This window comes from Alligator sinensis, unplaced genomic scaffold (genome assembly GCF_000455745.1).
Source record: "Alligator sinensis unplaced genomic scaffold, ASM45574v1 scaffold165_2, whole genome shotgun sequence".
NCBI lineage: Eukaryota > Metazoa > Chordata > Crocodylia > Alligatoridae > Alligator > Alligator sinensis.
The window spans coordinates 26568-47382 of NW_005841965.1; the positions used below are offsets into that span (position 1 = coordinate 26568).

General features: G+C 41.1%; 1 protein-coding gene across 5 annotated transcripts in view; it reads left to right on the forward strand.

Moving 5' to 3' along the window:
- BDNF (brain derived neurotrophic factor) overlaps window positions 1–20284 on the forward strand; it is a 27920-nt gene extending 7636 nt beyond the window's left edge. For 4 of the 5 annotated variants that reach the window (XM_006020695.3, XM_025200366.1, XM_025200368.1 and 1 more), the window contains exon 2: window positions 16326–20284. In XM_006020695.3, coding sequence (XP_006020757.1) covers window positions 16347–17087 — 741 coding nt within the window. In that variant the 5' untranslated portion in view covers window positions 16326–16346 and the 3' untranslated portion in view covers window positions 17088–20284. Of the gene's footprint in view, window positions 1–3698; window positions 3705–16325 lie in introns of those variants that run through there. The other variant, XM_006020696.3, reaches the window with a different exon arrangement.
- The last annotated feature ends 531 nt before the right edge of the window (window positions 20285–20815 follow it).

Genomic DNA, 20815 nt, shown 5'->3' on the forward strand with positions numbered 1-20815 from the left:
GAATGATAACCGTTTAAACCCTAAAGCTTATCTATAGCACAGCACAAGTGAGAGAGTAAGATCCACAAAGCTTTATTAAGTAGTAGCGCTTTGTAAAGGAGCTAGGTCCGAAGCTTCCATAAAGCCCCCTATGATCGTGGTCAACTTAGGAGTGGCATCTGAATTCCTCGGCTCTATTGTGGAAAGTCTCAAGCACCTGATTTTGATTTAGCTTGGTTCTGCACCAATTTTCTTTTCCCTTGTTTTTGTTCTTGAACAAAGCTCCAAACTTGTTTATAAGCATGGACAACTCTTCTTGTGACCACATTGCTGCTTGCTAGTGAGCCAAAAGCCATCAAATAAGAACTGGAAAGCATGACAGAGTAAAGCCAACACGCAGCTTAAACAAAAACTGCTTTGGAGTGAAGTTGGGCCAGATCTTCATAAGTGCTATTTCCAGTATTCAACTTGTAATACCTGTAAGCTGGCTTCAGTGCACGTTGCAGGTGTTCATCATACGTGATCTTCAGGAGTGCCCCAAAAAGTGACCTCCAGAAGGTTCTGTAGTACATCCCTGTGATACAACTCTTTAAACAGTACCATGGCCATGGAGTGACATCATGTGTCCATCTCAAATTCTTTTTTCTTTTGTACTGCTCTGATCAGGGTTGAATACTGCTGTATCAGGAAGGGACCTTACATCTGTACCACTAATAGGGACAGCTCCATTTTTCTCCATTTTAAACAAATTAAAGGTGGCCTATGGGTTCCTGGCAAACTGCCTGTGTAGTGCTTACAGGGCTTTTAAACATCTACTTTTGCAGCAGTAGCTCTGCATGCAAATGGTTATTTCCTGCTTTTCTTAATGATTTTGCTCTTGGTGAAAGCAGCTTGTGCATGAAGACGGGGAAGCTGTAATGCGTTTCAAATCGATACTCTGGATGAGCTGCTTTATCGTAGAAGAGTATGTTTCTACTTCAACACGGCATCTGAATTTGAACAGTTTTCTTTTCTTTTTCTTTCTCCTCTTTTCTTCTTTTTTCTATTATTCCCAAACCCACAATTAAAAGCATGAGGTTAAAAACTGAAGATTGGAGAGAGAAGAAAAAAAAAAAAAAAAGCCATATGGCCACAGCTGGAGGTCTGACCACCCCACCTTAGGCTCGTGACAACATGCCCTACATTTAACCTACAGTCAGGAACTAATTAACTACACAGATGGGAGTGAGCTAGCATATGTATTCAAAATAATACCCCTAAGGTTTTAATCGGCAGCCCTGCCTTTTTCTGGGTTAGAAACTTAAGTGTTACTACAAAGAGCTTTGCAAAATTATGAACAATATGTATGGTTAAGGCAGTGCCCTGTAGTGCCTAGAGCAGGGGACTGGGAGTTGTGGTTCCTCTAGTCACTTCCTGATTCAGCACTAACTTGCTGTGTGATCTTGGGTAAGTTACTTAAATCTCTCTGTGCTTCAGTCTACCCATCAGGAAAATGGGACTCCTAATACAATTCCTGCCTTGCATTAGTGTTATGGGATTTAATGGCAATAAAGCACTCAGCTCTCTGGTGATGAGCATGTTGTAGAAGAAGGAATGTATGGAAATTCAAGTCCTCTTGCAACTTGTTTTTAAGAGTAATACATACTTTTAAGCATTGCTGGATTAATTTTTCTCTGTCCAGATACAGAACTGGTTTTGATTTCTCATGGTGAAGTGATTCCTGGGTAACTTACATCCCACCCCTTTTGTTTTGAGGAGGTTTTTTGTTTTGTTGTTTTGAGAAGGGAAACAGTTATTTTCCTTAATCAGCCTTGCTTCCTGATTTTTTTTCTTCAGCTAGTTGAAAAGAAGCTCTCCTTCCCTGGAGGGGAAGTTGAATCCATTTGTGGGAAGGGGCTGGTTCTAAAGCTGCTTTACAGATACCTTGTTTAATTGCTTAAATTGTGTGTGAGCAGTCTTGCAATGAGAACTGTACTTTGACAAGGCAGATTGGGGTAGGCTGTCTTTTACATGCGCTTTATAGGTAAGGTTGAGCTACATGTGCATTTCTGTAAGTAGTTATTTTATACATTCTTAGGGAATGAGGCTCATGTTTGAGGGAAGATACAAACTGTCCCAACCAGCTACCATTGTTTCAGGGTTGCATGGAAAAGATAATCATTGCCAAATACACGTGCCTGAAAAGTCTTGTCTAAAGAAACGTTCTCACCAGAATCAGTCTTCTACATAACAGAAGACTGCCACTCTGATGCAGTTAAACTTATAACTGTTCAGGTGTTGACCCTATTTAGTTTCATTCCCACAAGATGCATCCCTGGGAATGCTGGGCCAGATCTTCCACTGGTTGTAAATCAATATGGCTACATTCATTGATTTTTGCTTGCTTGCTTGCTTGCTTCTCTCTTTTGATTTAAAAAAAAACAAAACAAAAACTGATGATAGATCCGAGAAAGGCACAGTAGACTATACGTCAGAAATGACACTCTTTAAAATTCTGATGGAAATAATGTCTCGGGGTACTGCTATTAGTCATTAAATGTTATGACAAGTATGAAATGAACCTGGGTCACTATTGTAGGATTACCAGCATGGAAAAATGGAGAAGAAAATATTAATGGAACTATCAAATAGTTACTGGGACAAGGGAGAACCTCCCCAACCCCTCAAATTGTGAATTATATTCCTACAATGTACTAATATTTGGGCAAAGACAGGGGTCTGACAGTGTATTTAGTAGGTTCTAATACTGTATTTTCTGTCAGGATATTGATACTGTTTTATATCACCCATTATATTCTCTCTTTCTCATATATTAAAAACCTTTTACTGTTGTAATTCTTGGGACTGCTGTATGATTCATGTAATCATACTAAAGCGTCAGTAAAAAACAAAAAAAAACAACAAAAAAGAGAGCAAGAGAGAGGGTGTTCCTTTCTCAAATGTCTGCATTGCAATTATGCTAATATATTAACATAATTTACCAGCAGCTATAATACACTAATGTAATTTACTGGCAGCAGTATTCTCTCCAAAGCTTCAGAGCAGTACCCAGGATGAAAGTCATGCTGGAAATCCCTGCATGCTGTAGTGACAGAGATGGGTTAGCTTTCTCACAAGTATTTATGTCTTAGCTTAACAAAAATTCTTCATCGTTCCATTGGCATGGATTGTAAGGCTTTACAACTTCCTGAGCTGAGCTGCTAACTGATCTGATGGTTGCTGAAAAACTAATGTTGTCTTTACATTCCACGGAGCTTTGGATTTCTGTCTTTAACATGCTTCCTGTAGTTACTCTGGAACCTGGCTTTGTTTTATACCCATGCCCATATATGGAAGGTATCCTCACATTGATGCGATGCTACTAGATGGGCTGATCATGTGCTGAAAGAAGTCCTTACGTGGAGGCGGACAGCCAAAAGATGACTGACAACAGCACTGACACATACAGGCACATTTTTTTTTTTTTTTCTTAGTACCTTGTCAGGGCTCTAATAACAGGCATTTCCAGTTTTTGGTTCACAATCATCACAGCACAGGGTTGATCTACTTCATTTTAAAGACTGACTATGGCTAAGAGCAAGGTGTTCCATCACCTACACCCATGCCACACACAGTCAAGAGCTCAGCAAAGGTAAGTATATTGCATGGAACAAATGTGCATTTCATCTTTCCTGTGCTCTTCTTATTTAAAAACCGTACTGAAGACCATCTGCCTAAACCATGGGGTAAGTGTCCCAGCTGAAAATTATACTTCCTAACCATTAATTGTTTTAGACAAAGCATCTTATTGCGTGCATCAAGTCCAAACTCAAGTGGCAGCTGCCCCAATGTGGCACTGTCAGTGACCTGAAATGAATTATTGCTGGCAAGACAGCTTGTATATGGGGTATTTTCTACAGGCTTTTCAATTGCTTGGAGACACCCAAAGTGCCAAATAAAACTGATATGACAACTTGGGAGCAGTATGACCATGGCTGCCACCCAGACAGGTACAAATCATGGTACTGAGCATTGCACGTGTGTGAATGTGCACTTAGTGCTCTTCATTCTATTCTTAAATACTTCAATGGGAATGTGTTTGGCAGAAGAAGCTAGGCTTGTGAGTCTGGAGCACAGAGTTCCTTATCAACTAGTAACATTGAAATGGAAAGCAATCCAAAGATTCTGCTCGCAAGTCTGAGGTTCTGTGCTTTTGTTCACTAATGCACAGATTTAATTAACATTTCAAAAGCTCCAATGACCATGAAGGGAGTGGCTTCAGAGAATCATGATTTGTCTATCCTTACTATGAAACTGGCTAACATCTTGGCATGGAAGAGTCATATTTCAAAGAGCAGAAATTAAAAAAAAAAAAAAAAAGTGATTAATCTGTTCCCTACGGGATTCTGTCATATCACAAAAGAGCTATCTAGTGTTACTACAGTTTCAAGCTTTTGATGGTAGAATATCATGAATCTAAATTATGTTAAGGTTGCTGCACAGAGTTTCCTAAATCTAAGGTGTTAACTCTCTGTAATCGGGGTTTGTTAATATTTGGATGGTGTCCCAAAGTTGGTTCTTTTTCTGTAAAGTGCTTCTAGAACTGTGCAAGATGCATAGTATATTACTCCACCCATGAACTCATCCTCTGGTGTCTGAAATAAGTCTCTTGTTATCTACTATGTGAGAGGAGCTACCTCTGCATGGTTAGCTATTTCACTGCTAGACTACTCTTGCTCTGTGTATTGTAGACTGAATTAGTTGATGCCTGATTAAAGTAGTTCAGGCTGTAAAAATTGTTTCAGTTGTAATCCCCTAGTTGGCATGCTCTTCTTTCTGAATAATGCCATTTGGGTTGAGTGTTGCATTCCTGGCTCCTTCTTAACCTGAACACTTCTTGGAAAGCTTGTGTTGATCTTTTTATTCTTCGTTACATTATTATCCTCTGTTATGCCCATAAGACCTAATCTATATTGATTCTTCATTGTGCCAGGTATTGTACAAAGCTTGAAGAATTGTATGGTGAGCTAAGCCATTTTTAATGCCACCATACCAAAACATTCCCTTCCAATGGATATCAACACAGAAATGCAAACATGAATTTCTTGCATCACTGGGCTTTTGAAGATGGCCTGATGTTTATTCACTTTCATATGCTGCTTCCTTCTGTGCTGTTTGTACCTCCACGTTTGGGGAGAATGGACCTCTTGGACATTAGCGTCAACTGGGTGCCACTAGGTACTTTTTGCATTCCTGTGCCAAGCCCCACACATGCCCAGAAGAGACAGCACATTACTTCAACCTGGTTCACCTAACATGGCTTGTGGGTGCTGAGCACCAACTAGTTGTTTTGGTGGGTGCTTAAGCCCTGGAGCACCCATGAAGTTGGCACCTATGCTCTTGGATCCGCCCTATGGAGGTGCTTCTTGGGAGCTTCTCATTCCTTAGAGTTAAGAAAGCTGCAGGCATTGGTGGTCATTGGAAGACTGCTTTGTCTTTGTCTTGTTAGAACGCCTGGCCTTTCCTTTACTGAATTTTTGGGGCAGTGGTCTCCTCATCTGCAACCCATGCTTACATTTCTCAACCCGCAGATATATAGGGAGCAGGAACTCTCAGCAAACTAGCAAGCAAATATTTCGGTGTAAGGTCAGAAGGGTAATGTCATGGTACAATTATTTAGTAGTTTTTTAAGGCTCAGTCTTTCACTTCCTTCTCTCCTAACTGTTGGAAAGGGATGTGACAATTCACACCTCTTTCTTAGGAGAGAGAACTCTTATCAAACCCCTGTCTAGAAGCTTACAATAACCATGTATAGTACCCTGAATAGATAATACTATTTAAGATCCAATTTGGGTATACCTGCTGTATATATTGTTGAACAGTGGCTATGTTATGACAGTGCAAGACAATAGAACATTTTAAAAGCCACAGTTCCTAACCCAATCTGAAATTTTCTTGTAACTTCTCTTCAGATAAAATTTTAAAATGATTCTGGCTGTGTCAGGTTTTCTGAAATGGCTACCTAATTCTGAGGGAAGACCAGTATGGGAATAAAATAAAAATAGATTTTTTTTCTTTATGTCAAGCAACACACACATTCATTAAGCTATGTCGTGTGTGATTTTTTTTTTTTTTTTTTTTTTTGTGTTTTGTTTTCAGTAATAAAAAATAATTATAGAGTTGGATGCATATATAGCCCTCGGGGTAATGTAAATGCGTCAAACATCCAGTTATGCATGTGTTTAAAGGTTAATACTATTTGTTCTCAGTACATTTAGTTTTTGCAAATCATGTGCTGACATGCATCCCTCTTTAATATCTGTTCACACATGGAGCAGCAACCTATTCTTGTGCCATACAATAATACGTAGCGAACTGAACCTCTTGGAGGAAAAAGAAAAGGTCCTGAATATCTTCTTGCTTCTAATCTTATCTACCACTTCAATGCTTTCCTGATAAATTTAAAGAAAATTAAGGCCTAATTTATCCATTCGCTGATTAACTTACTACTTCATCCTCATTTTCATAAACATAGAAACCTTTTGTTGAAATTGTTGGAACAATATCCTTATGCACAACTATTTACCAGGGGCCAAGTTCTATTTACTCTTCATGTATCTATGTAGTGTGTATATAACCACTGCTTTTGGTACTTACACAATTTTGGAGTTCATTCCTCCCTGTAAAGGAATAGCCTGAGAGGGGAGGACAACCCTCCCACTTTTTAGTTCAGTAGCCTAGTGGGACAGAAGTCCAGAGAGGAGTTGAACCTGCTTCACAACAAAATGCTCCCAGAGGCAGTTGCCCAGGGGAACCTAGGTACTGCCTAACTCTCTCCACAGCCCTGCTCCTGAATCTGGTCCACCACACCTTGAATTTCATATCCATGGAATAAAATGGATAAACAGCACTGGGAAAACTTTTACACCATTGGAAGAAAGGATGATGTCTAGAACCTATGCCCTACCCCCTCCTAGGGTAGCATCCACCCATACACAAATAGAGACTGGGGAATGACTGCAGTACTGCAGAGAATAACCTAGGAGTTACAGCAGATCATAAGCTGACTATGAGCCAATTGCGTGCTCGGTTGCAAAAAAGCCGTATATTGGGTTGTATTAATGAGCGACCCTTGCAATCAAGGGAAGTGATTCTTCTGCAGTATTCATCATTTTGATGAGGAGTACTGTATTCAGTTTTGGGGCCCACACATCAAGAATCACATGGACGGTCCACAAAAATCCAGCAGAGAGCAACAACAATAATAGGGGAGCCTAATTATGAGGAAAGGCTCAAAGAACCACCCTGTAGTTTGGAGAAGAGAGAACTGAGGGGGGATTTGATAACAATCTTCAAATACCTGCAGGGCAATGGAGACATGCTTTTTCCTGTGGCTGTAAGGCACAGGACTAGGAGCAATGGACTCAAGTTGCAGCAGAGGAAATTTAGGTTGGACATTAGGAGGAATTTTTCAGACTAGGAGGGTGGCCAAGTATTGGAGCAGGCTACCTAGAGAAGTTGTGAGATTTCCAGCTCTGGAAATTTTCAAGAGCAGATTGGATAGATATTTGATTTGGATGGTTTAGTCCTGCATGATTCTGCCTTAAGCAAGGGCAGCCCCCTGCTAGATCCTAACCATTCCTGGACTACTCCAGCTAGGGCTGCAGGGAGCAGCTGTTTGGTAAGATCTCTTCCAGCCCTACTTCCATATACTCCTGTGATTTCACTGAGCTGCATACCATCTGATTTGTAGTGTTTCTCCTGGCCCCACATATCTCTGTTTCTTGGCTGACCAGTGGGCCAACTTCAGGAGAAGGGCTAGTGAGTGCTCTGGACCACTGGCTCTCAACTTTTCTTGTACCAGGACTCATTTGCAAACACAAATGGCCAGTCCTGCCCCTCACTCTTGACCTGCTGCCCCAAGGCCTCAGCCTCCCAGTGTGTGGAGTGGGAGCAGTGGTGATGTGTAGGGGGTGCATGGGGGTGTACACACACCCCCTGAGAGTGCTGGTGTACCCCCTGACAGGCCATGCTCCCTGCTTAGGCGACAGGCTGGGGGGGTGAGGGGGGCAGGCAGAAGTGCTGGTGGTTCCCTTGTGAGCACCAGCCGGGGAGTGGGAGTGCTGGATAAAGTGCCGTGGCTGCTTCCTGGTCAGTGAGATTGGCTGCAGGGGGACCCCTCCCTGTTGCTCACTGTTTGCTGGGGGTGGGGTATGTGCCTGCCCTGACTAAGGTGGCACCAGTCGGCCATGGGTGGGAGAGGTGTGGAGTAGGGGGCAAGCAGCCTACAAGGGAAAGGCCATGGTTTCCCACACTCTTCTCCTTTAAATGAGAATCCAGTTTTAAAGTTTGTCGATCCATTTTTAAAGTTTATTTGCAACCCTTTCTTGCAACCCACTTTTGGGTCATGACCTACAGGTTGAGAAATGCTGCAAGTCTGGACAATGTCTGCCATGTGACCTAGTGTTCAGAACACTTTGCTGTGAAATGAGATGCAGGTTCAAGCTCGCTGTGAATGAGAGGAGCAGAGAACCTGGCTCTCTCGCTCACGAGATCACATTAAGCTAATCAGTGAGAGGGTGCCTTTCCAATTAAAATTTCAGGACTTGCCTAAGTGTATGAAAATAACTGGGCAATTTTATCTTCCCGTGGGCAACTGCCCAGCCACAGCATAACCGTACTACATATGCTCAGTAGCATAGGCAGATTGAGGAGTCTGAAAAGTGGGGTGCAGAAGCAGCAGCCAATGTTATAGTAGTGGCTGCACCCCACTATGCTCTCAGCTTTACCCCCCTCCACCAGGGCAGGAAGACCTTGCTGCAGAAGCAGCAGCCGAGGACTTTAAGTCCCTGTATCAGATAAAAATCTCCCCCTCTCCCCATCCCCTGCCCTACTCTCAGCATTTCTTATCTTCCTCTTTCTCAGTGGCACCTCCCCTTCACTCCTATCCCTCCCTTCCCCTTTCCACCCCCAATTTATGCCTCCAGGCTCAGAAGGGGGAGACTCACCCACCACCACTGCTGCTGTCCTGGCCACTCCTGTACCACTCCAGCAGGGAGCAGCTATGCAAGAAACCAAGGACAGTAGTAATAGCTGATTTTTTCCCCCACAACTCCCTGCACCAGCTTCTGGGCTGAGAAGACCTGCTGGGGGGAACAAGCAGGGAGGGGGACCCGCCACACGCAGTCCTATAGCTGCTGCCATCCCTAGCCAAGCCTGGCTGTCTACACAGCTGCTCTCTGCAGCCCTGGCTGGAGCAAGGCAGGAGTGGCTTTGGGGCTCTGCCTGCCCTTGGGTCAGTCAAGAACACTGGCAGAAGTGGGTGGGTCTCCCTTTCCTGTACCCAAAGGGGTAAGTGAGTAGAAGGAAGGATGGGAGGGGAGGGAAGGTGCTACTGAAGACAGAGAGGAAGGGAGGGTGTGATTCAGGGAGGAAATGTGGGGGGATTAAAAGTCCCCAGGTACTGTTTGGGGGGACTTAAGGTCCCCCTGCTTTGGGCACTTTAAAGTCCCCAGCTGCTGCTCCTGTTGCACTTGGGATTCTGCAGGGGATCCAGGGCTTCAGGGAACAGAAGCCTCTGAGTTACCCTGTGGAAACAGGGGGGTGCAACCATGCCACCACACCCACACCCCCTTTGGATCCACCCTTGAGCAGTAGGCCTAGTGCAAGCAGTGCTGAATCCCTAATTATGCATAAGGGCCTATGTATGCAGCTCTGTGCCAAACACTTAGGCACTGAAGATGAAATGGGATTTGGCCCTCAGTCTCTGCTGCAAACAAGATCTGTTCATCTTTTTAGACTTCTGTTTTAAATGTATAATTATCTTATTTTATACTTCAGTGAAGTCTCATTAAATGCAAATCCTCATTCTTTTGAGGGAATTCTGTAGATATGTAGTTAACTTCAGGATAATTTGCATGGTCTGCATTTGCCAGGTCATCTTGCCATTGATGGCTGCTCTTGCTCCTGTTATGTGGCTAGCGCAAATCTAGTCAGGTTTTTCTGTGATCTGATGCACAGTATGTGACACTTGTTCTCCTGCTGCTTCTTCCTTACTGTTATATGCTAGATGATGGAGACTGTTTCTAGAGTCAAGTCAATGGAACCCTAATTACACAGGAAGTGGGTTCAGTTCCTAGTTCTGCCAGAGGCATTGTGCATAATGTTGGGGCCTGATCTGCAAAGTGGGCATTTGGATGTATTTTATCCAAGAACTCATAGGCAACATGTAGGGGTGGCACAGGGAGGCACATGCCCCACCTGAGATAAGCCACCCTCAGCTTTTGTGGGTGGTTGCTGGCCCCCCACCCCCTTCACTGCTGACACGGCTGCTGGTGGGTGCAGGTGGTGCCCACTCACCATCTGCCACTCGCCCTCCTTGCTGTCGACACCGCTAGTGGCGGCTGCAGGCAGTCCCCAATTGCGGGAGGCACCAGTTGTTCATTCAAGAACTGTTTCATGTAAAAGACATAGGAACAGGGATCTGAACCAGAACTCCTCTCTCCCAGATGAATGCACTAATCACTGAACCAGTTGTGTGCCCTCTGGCCCAGTGAACCTTGAATTCTTTATGCCACGGATGTGACAGGAGGCCTGGGAGGTAGCTCTGTCTCAGAACAGCCAATAGCCAGGTAGGCAGGATGCTGTCTTGGGAAACAGAGGGCATGTTTGAACCCATTTAGGCCAATGAAACAAGATTCCAACTTCCTGCACGAGTGTCATCACCACTGAGCTGTTGTATATATTTAAAAAAAAATAAGAGTAGGCATCTTTGGCCATGTTTATGAATAAAAGTTACTGTTCTATGCAGAGTTTAATCATGCTGTGTTTGGTGTGCTCTGACTACACCCATTGAATCAGATCTTTGATATAAGATAGGAACAGAAATATTAGCTTGAGGAGTACCTTGGGTTAGTCATGAGATGGGTGCTGATCAACTCAGCCCGATCAAGGTAGTGGCAGTTCTGGGCATGTGCAGGAGCAAAACCTTAAGTGCCCAGGGAGCTTTACTAGGCAATACTTGGGCATCTATAATTGGCCTTTAGAGGCTCTGAGAGCCCCTCTAATTAAAGTGCCACAGCATCTCATGTATCAGCACCCCCATACTTCAAAATGGAGGTGGGGGCACTTGAACTAAAGTTCATTCAACAAGCTTTAGTTCAAGCATCCCCACCACCTTTTTTTAAATCTGGGGACGGATGCTGATACACAATACACGGGAGGCTGCTGAAGCACTGTTATTACCATGCTCCCAGCAGACTCAGTTAATTGAGTCTGCTCCGATTTGCTGTAATTACAAAGCATTGGAGCAGCCTCTGTGCTTGTGTACAGGTACCCTAGGTACCTAGGGGGCTAAAAGGTTAGGGGGTGTGCTTTGAGGATCACACTCGTAGACTTAGGTGCATATATGTTTCCAAAGCCCACTTTGGACTTCTAAATCATTCATTTGGTGGACCTGAGTCTTAATTTCTATGACTCAAATTGCACAAGTCCTTTATCACAACTATTTAAGCAGGGATCCTTTTAGTATGTGTATGTAGAACACATAAGACTTTGGAGACTTCATCTCCTTTTTGGCCTCTAAAGCACTGAACATGTTTTGTCAACCTCGTGTTCCAGTCCAGCAAAACATTTCCAGCACAGGCTATGGAAAGAGGTGATAGCCCTCCTAGCAGGATCAGGCATCATGTTCAGATTGGTCGTCCAGGACAATAACTCCCTTTCCAACATGAAATGCAGACAAAGGAAGGCTCTGGCTTGGGAAGGGGGAAAAAATGACGTGCCTATATCTTCCAGGACACTGGCTTTTCATCAAGCCAGTTAGAGGTTCTGGCCCCGAAGTTGACAGAATACCAGAGATGCCACTGCTTTCTCTAGAAAAAGGTATCCTGCAATTACTTCCTAGCAGACTTTTAACTGTTTGCCTAAGTGAAAAGCCTTGGAATGGCATAAACAGTTATTTGTAAGCTTTCAAGCGTTCCCCTTATGCAACAGAAAGTACCTCACCCCTTAGGGTGGTGATATTCCCCCAACCACAGAGATACAGGGATAAAAGAAGTCTAGAAATCCCACCAATAGAGTAAATGGAGAAAATAGACAAATGCAGCTCCCTTTCTTTTGCCTATCTCTGACTCGTGATCCAGTAGCTGATTAGCAAGCAGAAGGGCACGTATAGTCTATATTAAATATCTGGGTTTAGTAGACATACATTGTAATGGGCCAAGCAGGAGCTATATTAATCTTTAGTATATTGGTATAACAAAAGTTTAATAGTTGGGGGGGAGGGGGGAGAAATGGAACTGAAAATGTACATGCAAACGTTAGTTGTCTCCAGTGATCCTTTGAAACTTTTTGCATTTGGATACCAAGTGTTTTATACTGACTCATTATGGGAGATAAGAACCTTGCATTCTTCAGTCAAGTTGCAGTGCTATGTTCAAAGTAGCAAAGAAAAAAATTCCAGGTCAAAGGTTTTTATCCATGAATTCAGATTTAACAATTGTATTCCATCATGACCTCATTTTAGCACACTTTATGCAACTGGTTCCACTGTAACCTCTCTCTCTCCCCCAAGATGAAGACGTGTTATATGTGTTTAAAGGGTTTCCCTTCACGTTAGCACATTTGAACACATTTTCTTTGCCAAAATGCTGTTACAAAGAATGCACACATGGTAAAAAGTCTTTCCTTTGCATGTTCTCCCTCAAGATATACAGAAGTGTCTTTCCAGATATTATAAATACAGTGACAATTCATCCATAGTTAATTTAAAGGGGAGTTTGAAATTTTACCTTCCAAAATTCACTCTCCTAAAGCTTTCTATATGTGAAATCTACTTTTAGACAACTTGTACACATATAGCTTCACTGTTTTGATTGCTGCAGAGCCAAGGTGCTACAATAGGCAGGGAGAAATCCAAGGTTTGGTTATCTTTTACAGGAATAAATCTGTATATATACAATCGTTATGTGCCTCTGGAAATGTAGGAGCACCTTTGGGGTGCTACCCTTAAAGTCATTTTTTCTTGCAATAATGTATAGAGGGAGGAGGTTAACTTTGAAGCATTACATAATGAATACTGCTCAACTTGCTGGATCAGTGGCCAAGTGGTAGATAATATCTAGAAACTAGAAAATCGAGACAGTTTCTTTGCTTCTCCCGCATGCACTTTCAATGCTTCCTTTCCACACTAATCTCTCATATGTGGAATACCTTCCCCAAATCAACTTACGTAACTATTACCCTGTTATGTCAAATCACTTCTTAAGACACATTGCTACAATGAGGTCTACAGCAGAGGTTCTCAAGCTGTGGTCCGCGGACCACTGCTGGTCCACGAGTTCCATTCAGGTGGTCCGCAGAATGGTTGCAGAATAATAGAGAATTTCTGTACTTATAAGTTAAGACTACTGATATTAAAATGAGTTGTGTGCTTTGCTTTGTAGAACAAAAACAAGTTTAAGTGGTCCGCTGAGACCCTCAGCAATTTTCAAGCGGTCTGCGAAAAAAAAGTTTGAGAACCACTGGTCTACAGTAAGTGCCTAAAAAGAACAGCTAAATAGGTGGTCTGTTAGGGATTCATTATATCATTTGTTCACTTGTCTAGTTTTAAAGCAAACTTTGGTACATCCCAACTGTACCCTTAGCTAACATGTGCAACCTTGTTTTCACGATGCACTCAGCCTCGTCCCTTCCTTTTGCACACTTCTTTGCTTTGCCTCTACAGTACTATAAAAACCACAGAGTAGGAAACCAACTTCTATTTCATGCTTGGACAGCACCCGATATAATTAAACAGTGATACTGACTGGGACCTCTGGGTACTACAGTAATACAAATTATCATTAATGGTGATACCAAGCACTTGAATTGGAGCCATGAGATTTGCATTCAATTCCTAGTTCTCCTGTTGACTTATGTGACCTTGGGCAAGTCACAAAGGCAGGATTTTTTTAAAAATATCCACTGATACTTTTTTCAATGTCTCAGTTCCTCAATGTAAACATAGTATCAGTGCACCAGTTCATTTCTCAGCAAGTATGTTTTATATTAATAAGCTTATCTGTCTTTCCAAAACACTTTGAGAACCAAGGATGGAAAACATCATCTATCTGCAAAATCTTATTAACGTTCTGCATATTTACAGCAAATACTATGTTCCTGTGAGTCACACACATCAGGATTGTTTAACTTTGATATATCACTGTTGCAACAACACTTTTTCAAACAGGAAAAATGACTGGGAGAGGGGGGATATGTTGAGCTGAGGGGTGGGAGTGCTCAACTAGATTCCTATCTAGGAAATAACCTTTCAGTAAATGAGTTTTGGGACCTAAGACCTTGGCAGTGCCCTCAGTTTGTGTAGCCTCTTTGTTTTTGTGGCTCCCCCTACCTCTCCCCCTTAAGAATTTTGGAGTTCTGGTTTCCCACATAATATTTGTAGGAGATGAAGTAAGACTCAGATAGCACCCTGTTGGCAAGCAGAAATAGCATTTACTCCAATGTGCATTGCCAAGTATGAGGTACTTCCGAATGAACTTCAAAAGCACTGAAACGACCATGAGCTGCTACTTCAAGAATGTGAACAATGCTGTTGCTTTCTAGCAAGCACAGAGCTGGTGAGAGCTGGGAACGGAAGGGGAAAAATAATAGTTGGACTTGGACGATGTTGTAGCAGTACAGATAAGTCAGAAAAACAGGTCTCTCTGGCACAGCAGGCACTCAGGAATTGTAGGGCTTATTATAGTAACACCTAAAAATGTATACAACATAGACACAGGAAGAAATGGTTCCTGCCTTGAAATTTTTTTCATTCAAAAAGGCTAAACTAAGGCTGTGGGAAGGGGACAGACATATCAACAAGCTGCCTGAAGTGCTGATAGGAACACATTTTGTTAGCTTGTATGCTTGTGAGGGCTTTTTAAAATAAACAACCTGTCCCTTCATTTATCCCTGGTGTCTCATCCTGCCATATTTGACAGGGGAATGGTCGAGTGAGCAGTTGTCTCACCTTGTCCAGGTGATGCTCCCAACTCTGGGCTGAGTTAGACTGAGAAAAGCAAACCAAACATGAACAGGCCAAACAGTCATAATACTTAAATGTGATGGAACAGTTGCCTCGGTGGAAGCAGCCCCAGCGGTTGATCCGGCCTTTGGAGTTCATGCCAGTTTCTGTGATCAGGCACTGGAGTCAAATCCTGTCTCAGGCAAAACTTCAGTTGACTTCAGTGTTGAATTTAACAGGTGTTTTGCCTAAATAAGGACTGATATGATTTGGCTCTTGGAAATGACAATGCAGTGGTTCTATTATTGCCATTTCAATCTCCCCTTATCACTTCTTGTAATCTAATATGCCTTTTCCTTAGTATTCACATAATGCAAGCTAGTTATTTACTTACACAGCATTTTAATGTGTTTGCTACACTTCCATGTTCATTTTTCCAGTACTTTTGCCTAGTTGTATATTCTTTGTACTTTTTTTAGGCAAGGAATTGGCCTACTGAGACCTGATAATTGTGGCTTTTTTCTGTGGATGGAAGTCATTTTCAAAATCTAGTTGCAGCTTCTCATAGTTGCACTAACATGTATGAAGGGCAACCAACCTCTGGCAGATGGGGTTATGAAATGGTCTACGTTGATCCACAGAATAAAATATGTGGGTCTGCACTCAAAAAGGAAATCTTGCTTGATCCACGTGAGCCATAACCATGTACGAAAACAGATGCTGGAGAGGGATCTGTCAGTACAACTTGTATTTAGAACAGTCATTAGTTGATACAGTTCACGATCGTAGGGACAGGGACTACAATCCCTTCAAGTTTCCTGTTCTCAGTGTTGTTACAGTATTGTTTCAGTAGTTCAGAGAATCTAGTTGTACTGTAGACTTCTAAGTATGTCATCATTAAAATAGTCAGGCACTTCATAACAGACCACATATTTCTGAAACTATAGATTATTAGTTAAAGTGCTGTTGCACAGTAGCATTTCTAATTATTGTTGTTGCACTGACAGCACAAACGCAAGATCATTAAGTATTAAGCCTATATATAACCTGAGGTGTGGCACTTGCTGTGGAGGGACGTTGGGCCTTTGGAATGAGTTTTTGACTTCCTACTAGCCAGGTGTCCTAGTCATTGTTTTCTGTTTAGTTGGAGCACTAAAGCACAGGATAAACATATGAGCACCTGTGTTGCATAAAACAAATTGCAAAGCGCTGTTAACATTAATCTGTACCTATGTGCAACAGATTACCCTAGCTGAAGTATTAATAAATCTTTGTCTTCTTACAATTACATGTTGTTATTAGTTTTTGGCCCCTATGACATTTTAAACCTCTTTGTTTTGTTTTTTTGTCCTGTTCCTAACAGTTTCACCAAGTGAGAAGAGTGATGACCATCCTTTTCCTTACTATGGTTATTTCATACTTCAGTTGCATGAAAGCTGCCCCAATGAAAGAAGCAAGTGTCAGAGGACAAGGCAGCTTGGCTTACCCAGGTCTTCGGACCCACGGGACTCTGGAGAGCCTAAGTGGGTCCAATGCTGGCTCAAGGGGACTGACATCACTGGCAGACACTTTTGAACATGTCATAGAGGAGCTTCTAGATGAGGATCAGGACATCCAGCCCAGTGAAGAAAACAAGGATGCAGACTTGTATACATCTCGGGTTATGCTAAGCAGTCAAGTGCCTTTGGAACCCCCATTGCTCTTTCTGCTTGAGGAGTACAAAAATTACTTGGATGCTGCAAATATGTCTATGAGGGTCCGGCGCCACTCTGACCCAGCTCGTCGTGGGGAACTAAGTGTGTGCGACAGTACTAGTGAGTGGGTAACAGCAGCAGAAAAAAAGACTGCAGTGGACATGTCTGGTGCAACAGTTACAGTCTTGGAAAAAGTCCCAGTACCCAAAGGCCAACTGAAGCAATACTTCTACGAGACCAAATGCAACCCCAAGGGTTACACAAAAGAGGGGTGCAGGGGCATAGACAAGAGGCACTGGAATTCCCAGTGCCGAACTACCCAGTCGTATGTGCGAGCGCTCACCATGGATAATAAAAAGAGAGTTGGCTGGCGGTTTATAAGAATAGACACTTCCTGTGTATGTACTTTGACCATTAAAAGGGGAAGATAGTGGATTCATGTTGCATAGATTATATTGAGACAGAATTATCTATTTGTATATATACATAACAGGGTAAATTATTCAGTAAAAATAATTTTATGGACTGCATGTATAACTGAAGTTTATACAGTACAGTGGTTCCACAGTCTATTTATTGAACATATCCATGACCTGAAGGGGAACAAAAGTCATTTGCGCACAACTTTAAAAAAAAAAGAGAAAAAAAAAAAAAAAAAAAAAGTCTGCATTACATTCCTCGATAACATTGTGGTTTGTTGCCGTTGCCAAGAATTGAAAACAGAAAAATTAAAAAAAATTAATAAAATTGCATGCTGCTTCAATTGTGAATTGATGATAAACTGTCCTCTTTCAGAAAAAAAATTGAACCAAAACATTCCGTTTACATTTTAGACAGTAAGTATCTTTATTCTTGTTAGTATTATATCTGTTTACTGCTTTAACTTCTGATAGCGTTGGAATTAAAACAATGTCAAGGTGCTGTTGTCATAGTTTTACTGTTTTTTGTTGTGTTTTTTTTTTTTTTTTTTTACTTTTAAATTCCCACATAGTTGGAAAAAAAGCCAGAAAAATATCATTACCATATGTTCTGGATAAAATATTTTTTTGTATGTTGTGAAGGTGTTTGCAATATCAAATCAGACTACTGACAAAAAAAATTTAAAAAAAGGCAACTGAAAAAGAATACTGATGTTCCACTTCATGCTACTGAACTTCAGGCTTAAAGACAGCACTTATGTAACTGTCTGCCTCCTTTTTTCTTTTTTTAAATGGCTTTCTTTTGAAAGACCTGCATTTGCTTACATATTGTTTGTTTGTGTTTGAAGTTTTTTTTTCTCCCTTCCTCTCTTTGGAAGGAAATTGATTGCAATCTCTAAATATTTCACTTCTCACCGTACAACTGGAGCTTGTCATATTGAAAATATCAAGAGTGTTGAGAGCAATGACTTGATGTAATAAAAGACTTTTTGTGCTTGGATCAAATGTTTTGTTGAAGCAAAATGAAATTTCATTATAAAACAGTTTGGAAAGAGTCAAGTGACCCTAAAAGCTGGGAAGCCACAAGACGAGATAATATGGGCCCAGTTCAGTAGTGAGTTACAAAGCCTTGGCTTGAGTGGGGCTGCTTGAGTATAAATCAGCACTGAATTGGGTTCCATGGGTTCAGTGGAAGAGCAGCAGCTTTGCCCTGTATATTAATATATGTAGTACAACCTATTGCTCCACTGGTGACCATGAAAATGTCTAATATGCTTTGGCCCATGAGTTACTGGGAGATATAGTAGTAGAGAAGTTTAGAATCCAGGCCAGAAGGACTCCTGAGGATTGGCTTTGGAATGAGGCAGAAAAGGCCTTGCACTAGTTTGAAATATCTAACACGCCTAAGATATTCTCAAGAGGTTCCAGTTCTAATAGGCAGTATATGTCAACTTTAATCTAGTAAACAAATATGAAAGTGGGAAAATATAATGGTTTGAAAAAAATAGGAAAAGCAGGAGTGAAAATTACTTCTGGGATAACTAATACAAAATGCACTTAGATACAAATAGCCAATTGCAGCAGTCTCCTACTAATAATTAGTATGACATCAGTATTTTTGAGTTAGAAGCTCAAAAGTTGAGCTCCCAGAACAAGACAGGATAAGAAATGTATTTATGGGCAAAGTATAATAAAGTTGCATTTCTTTGCTGTATTCACTGATTTCTGGAAGGTGGGAAATTCAATTTAGCAACCTGATTAACTAGCATAAATGGGTTCACTGAAGAAAGGTGTTTTATCTGTAGCTGTAACTCATGTAGGTGAAATTGAGAGAGAGAAATGACCAAAGCCAAGACACACACATTTTGCAACATTCTATCCAGAATTTCATATTGGCAAAACTTGTGTACTCTTTTGCATTTCTGATCAAAGTCATTTGAGATTGGGATTGTGTCAGGAACTTTGAAAGGTATTCATGGATTATATGTTCCATACTTAGCCTAACTCATTAATTGGTACACAAGTAGATTCAATCCCATAAACCTATACCATCACTCCTATCAGCCAAAGATATTTAATAAGTGCTCCTTAAAAGTAAATGAACTTTGGATCTGTTCCTTCATTAGCAGAAGTGACTACCAGAGTTGACCCCCTCTGCACACTGATAACTTCATTCTCCATCTACCTTTTCCATCCTAGCAACTGCTATGGGCTTTCACTATCATAAGAAAACACACACACACGCAACTTCATCTGAACTTCCTGGACCTCAGATTTTAGGCCTTATTGGGAGAGTTCAGGTACTCCTACTCCTAAATGGAAACTAGAAATGGAAAAGGTCCCACCCAAATAGAAAAGATCAACTTTTTGAATTTACATACTGAAGGATGATGGGGGTGGGAGGGAGGATTTTATTTAATCAAAACCAGCTGACCCACCACCAGCCTTTATATTGACCTTTACTAGAGTCAGGATTTCATCCACAGTGAGCAACTGATTCAATTTCAGTTGCATTTTAGGTGGCTTACTGCCTCATCACTTTTTTCCAAACCATAAAAATTAGAAAGACAAATGCCTAGAAAATGGGAAGGGGTTAAATTAACCAGTGTATAGGAAGTAGATTATTTATCTACCTTGGCACCAGAAAGACAAATGATAGGAATCTAATTTGAAAAAAGCATAAAGCATAATTCATGCTTGAAAGAATATAAGATTAGTGATCAGCCAGAGTTACCTGCAGGCAGGTTTTCACTCGAGCAAAACTCCCAGGCTGGTTTAAGCCAGAAGTGTCATTAAATGTTTGTAGAGCCTTAACAACTAGATTGATCTATGTCTAGATCCTGCCACTTTCATACTTACTAGGTGAAATTAATGGAGCTACTCATGGAGTTGCTGAGCACTCGAACTAGTTTCAAAGTGTGGCCTAAAATGTTTTAAAAACTAGTTAAACATATTTTTTTTAATTAGGGTTTCTATTTCAGGTGGGGACAAAAGGAAACTATTCTAAACTCTACAGGTATATAGTGTGACACAATATTCCCTAAAATATTGGTATTTATAATTTCTGCAAAATGAAATAGGCAATTAGACTACAGTCCCATGGCTGTTGCATGCCAGACCTAGCACATACATGATCACAGGCTTGGCAGTTTTAGTCGAAATGAGGTTTTAAAAAAAAAAGTCACTTAATTGAAGTCTTGCTGCTGTGACAAAGGTATTTCATGCATGTCAGCAGGTCTAGTGCTTTGTTAAAAGTAAAGACTCTCTTGCAAATGTAAGTCAATGTCTGTGGCCTTGTTCTCTATATTCACTATGTGTAACATATTTATTGTATATTTATATAATTTTATGTTTTTGGGAAAAACTGAAATTGGCATTAAACCTTAAAATCATCTGCGTCATATTGTAAATATAATTAAGCTATATTTAAGCTATATTTAAGTGGTAATATAATTAGCATATAATATATGTTTAACTATAGATTTTTTTATGTTGTTAAATATATTTTCAAATATATATATATATATATATATATATAAGGTGTGTGTGTGTGTGTGTGTGTGTGTATATATATATATATATATAACAGGGGTTTTGGGGGGAAACCTTGTGACTTTTCTCTAAATGTAAAACAAACTGGAGTTTTACTATAAAGATGTGTGTTCTTTGCTTTAAAACAATTTTTACTTTATTTTAGCAATAAAATCTCATTTGCAGGGTAGAAAGCCACCTGTTTCATA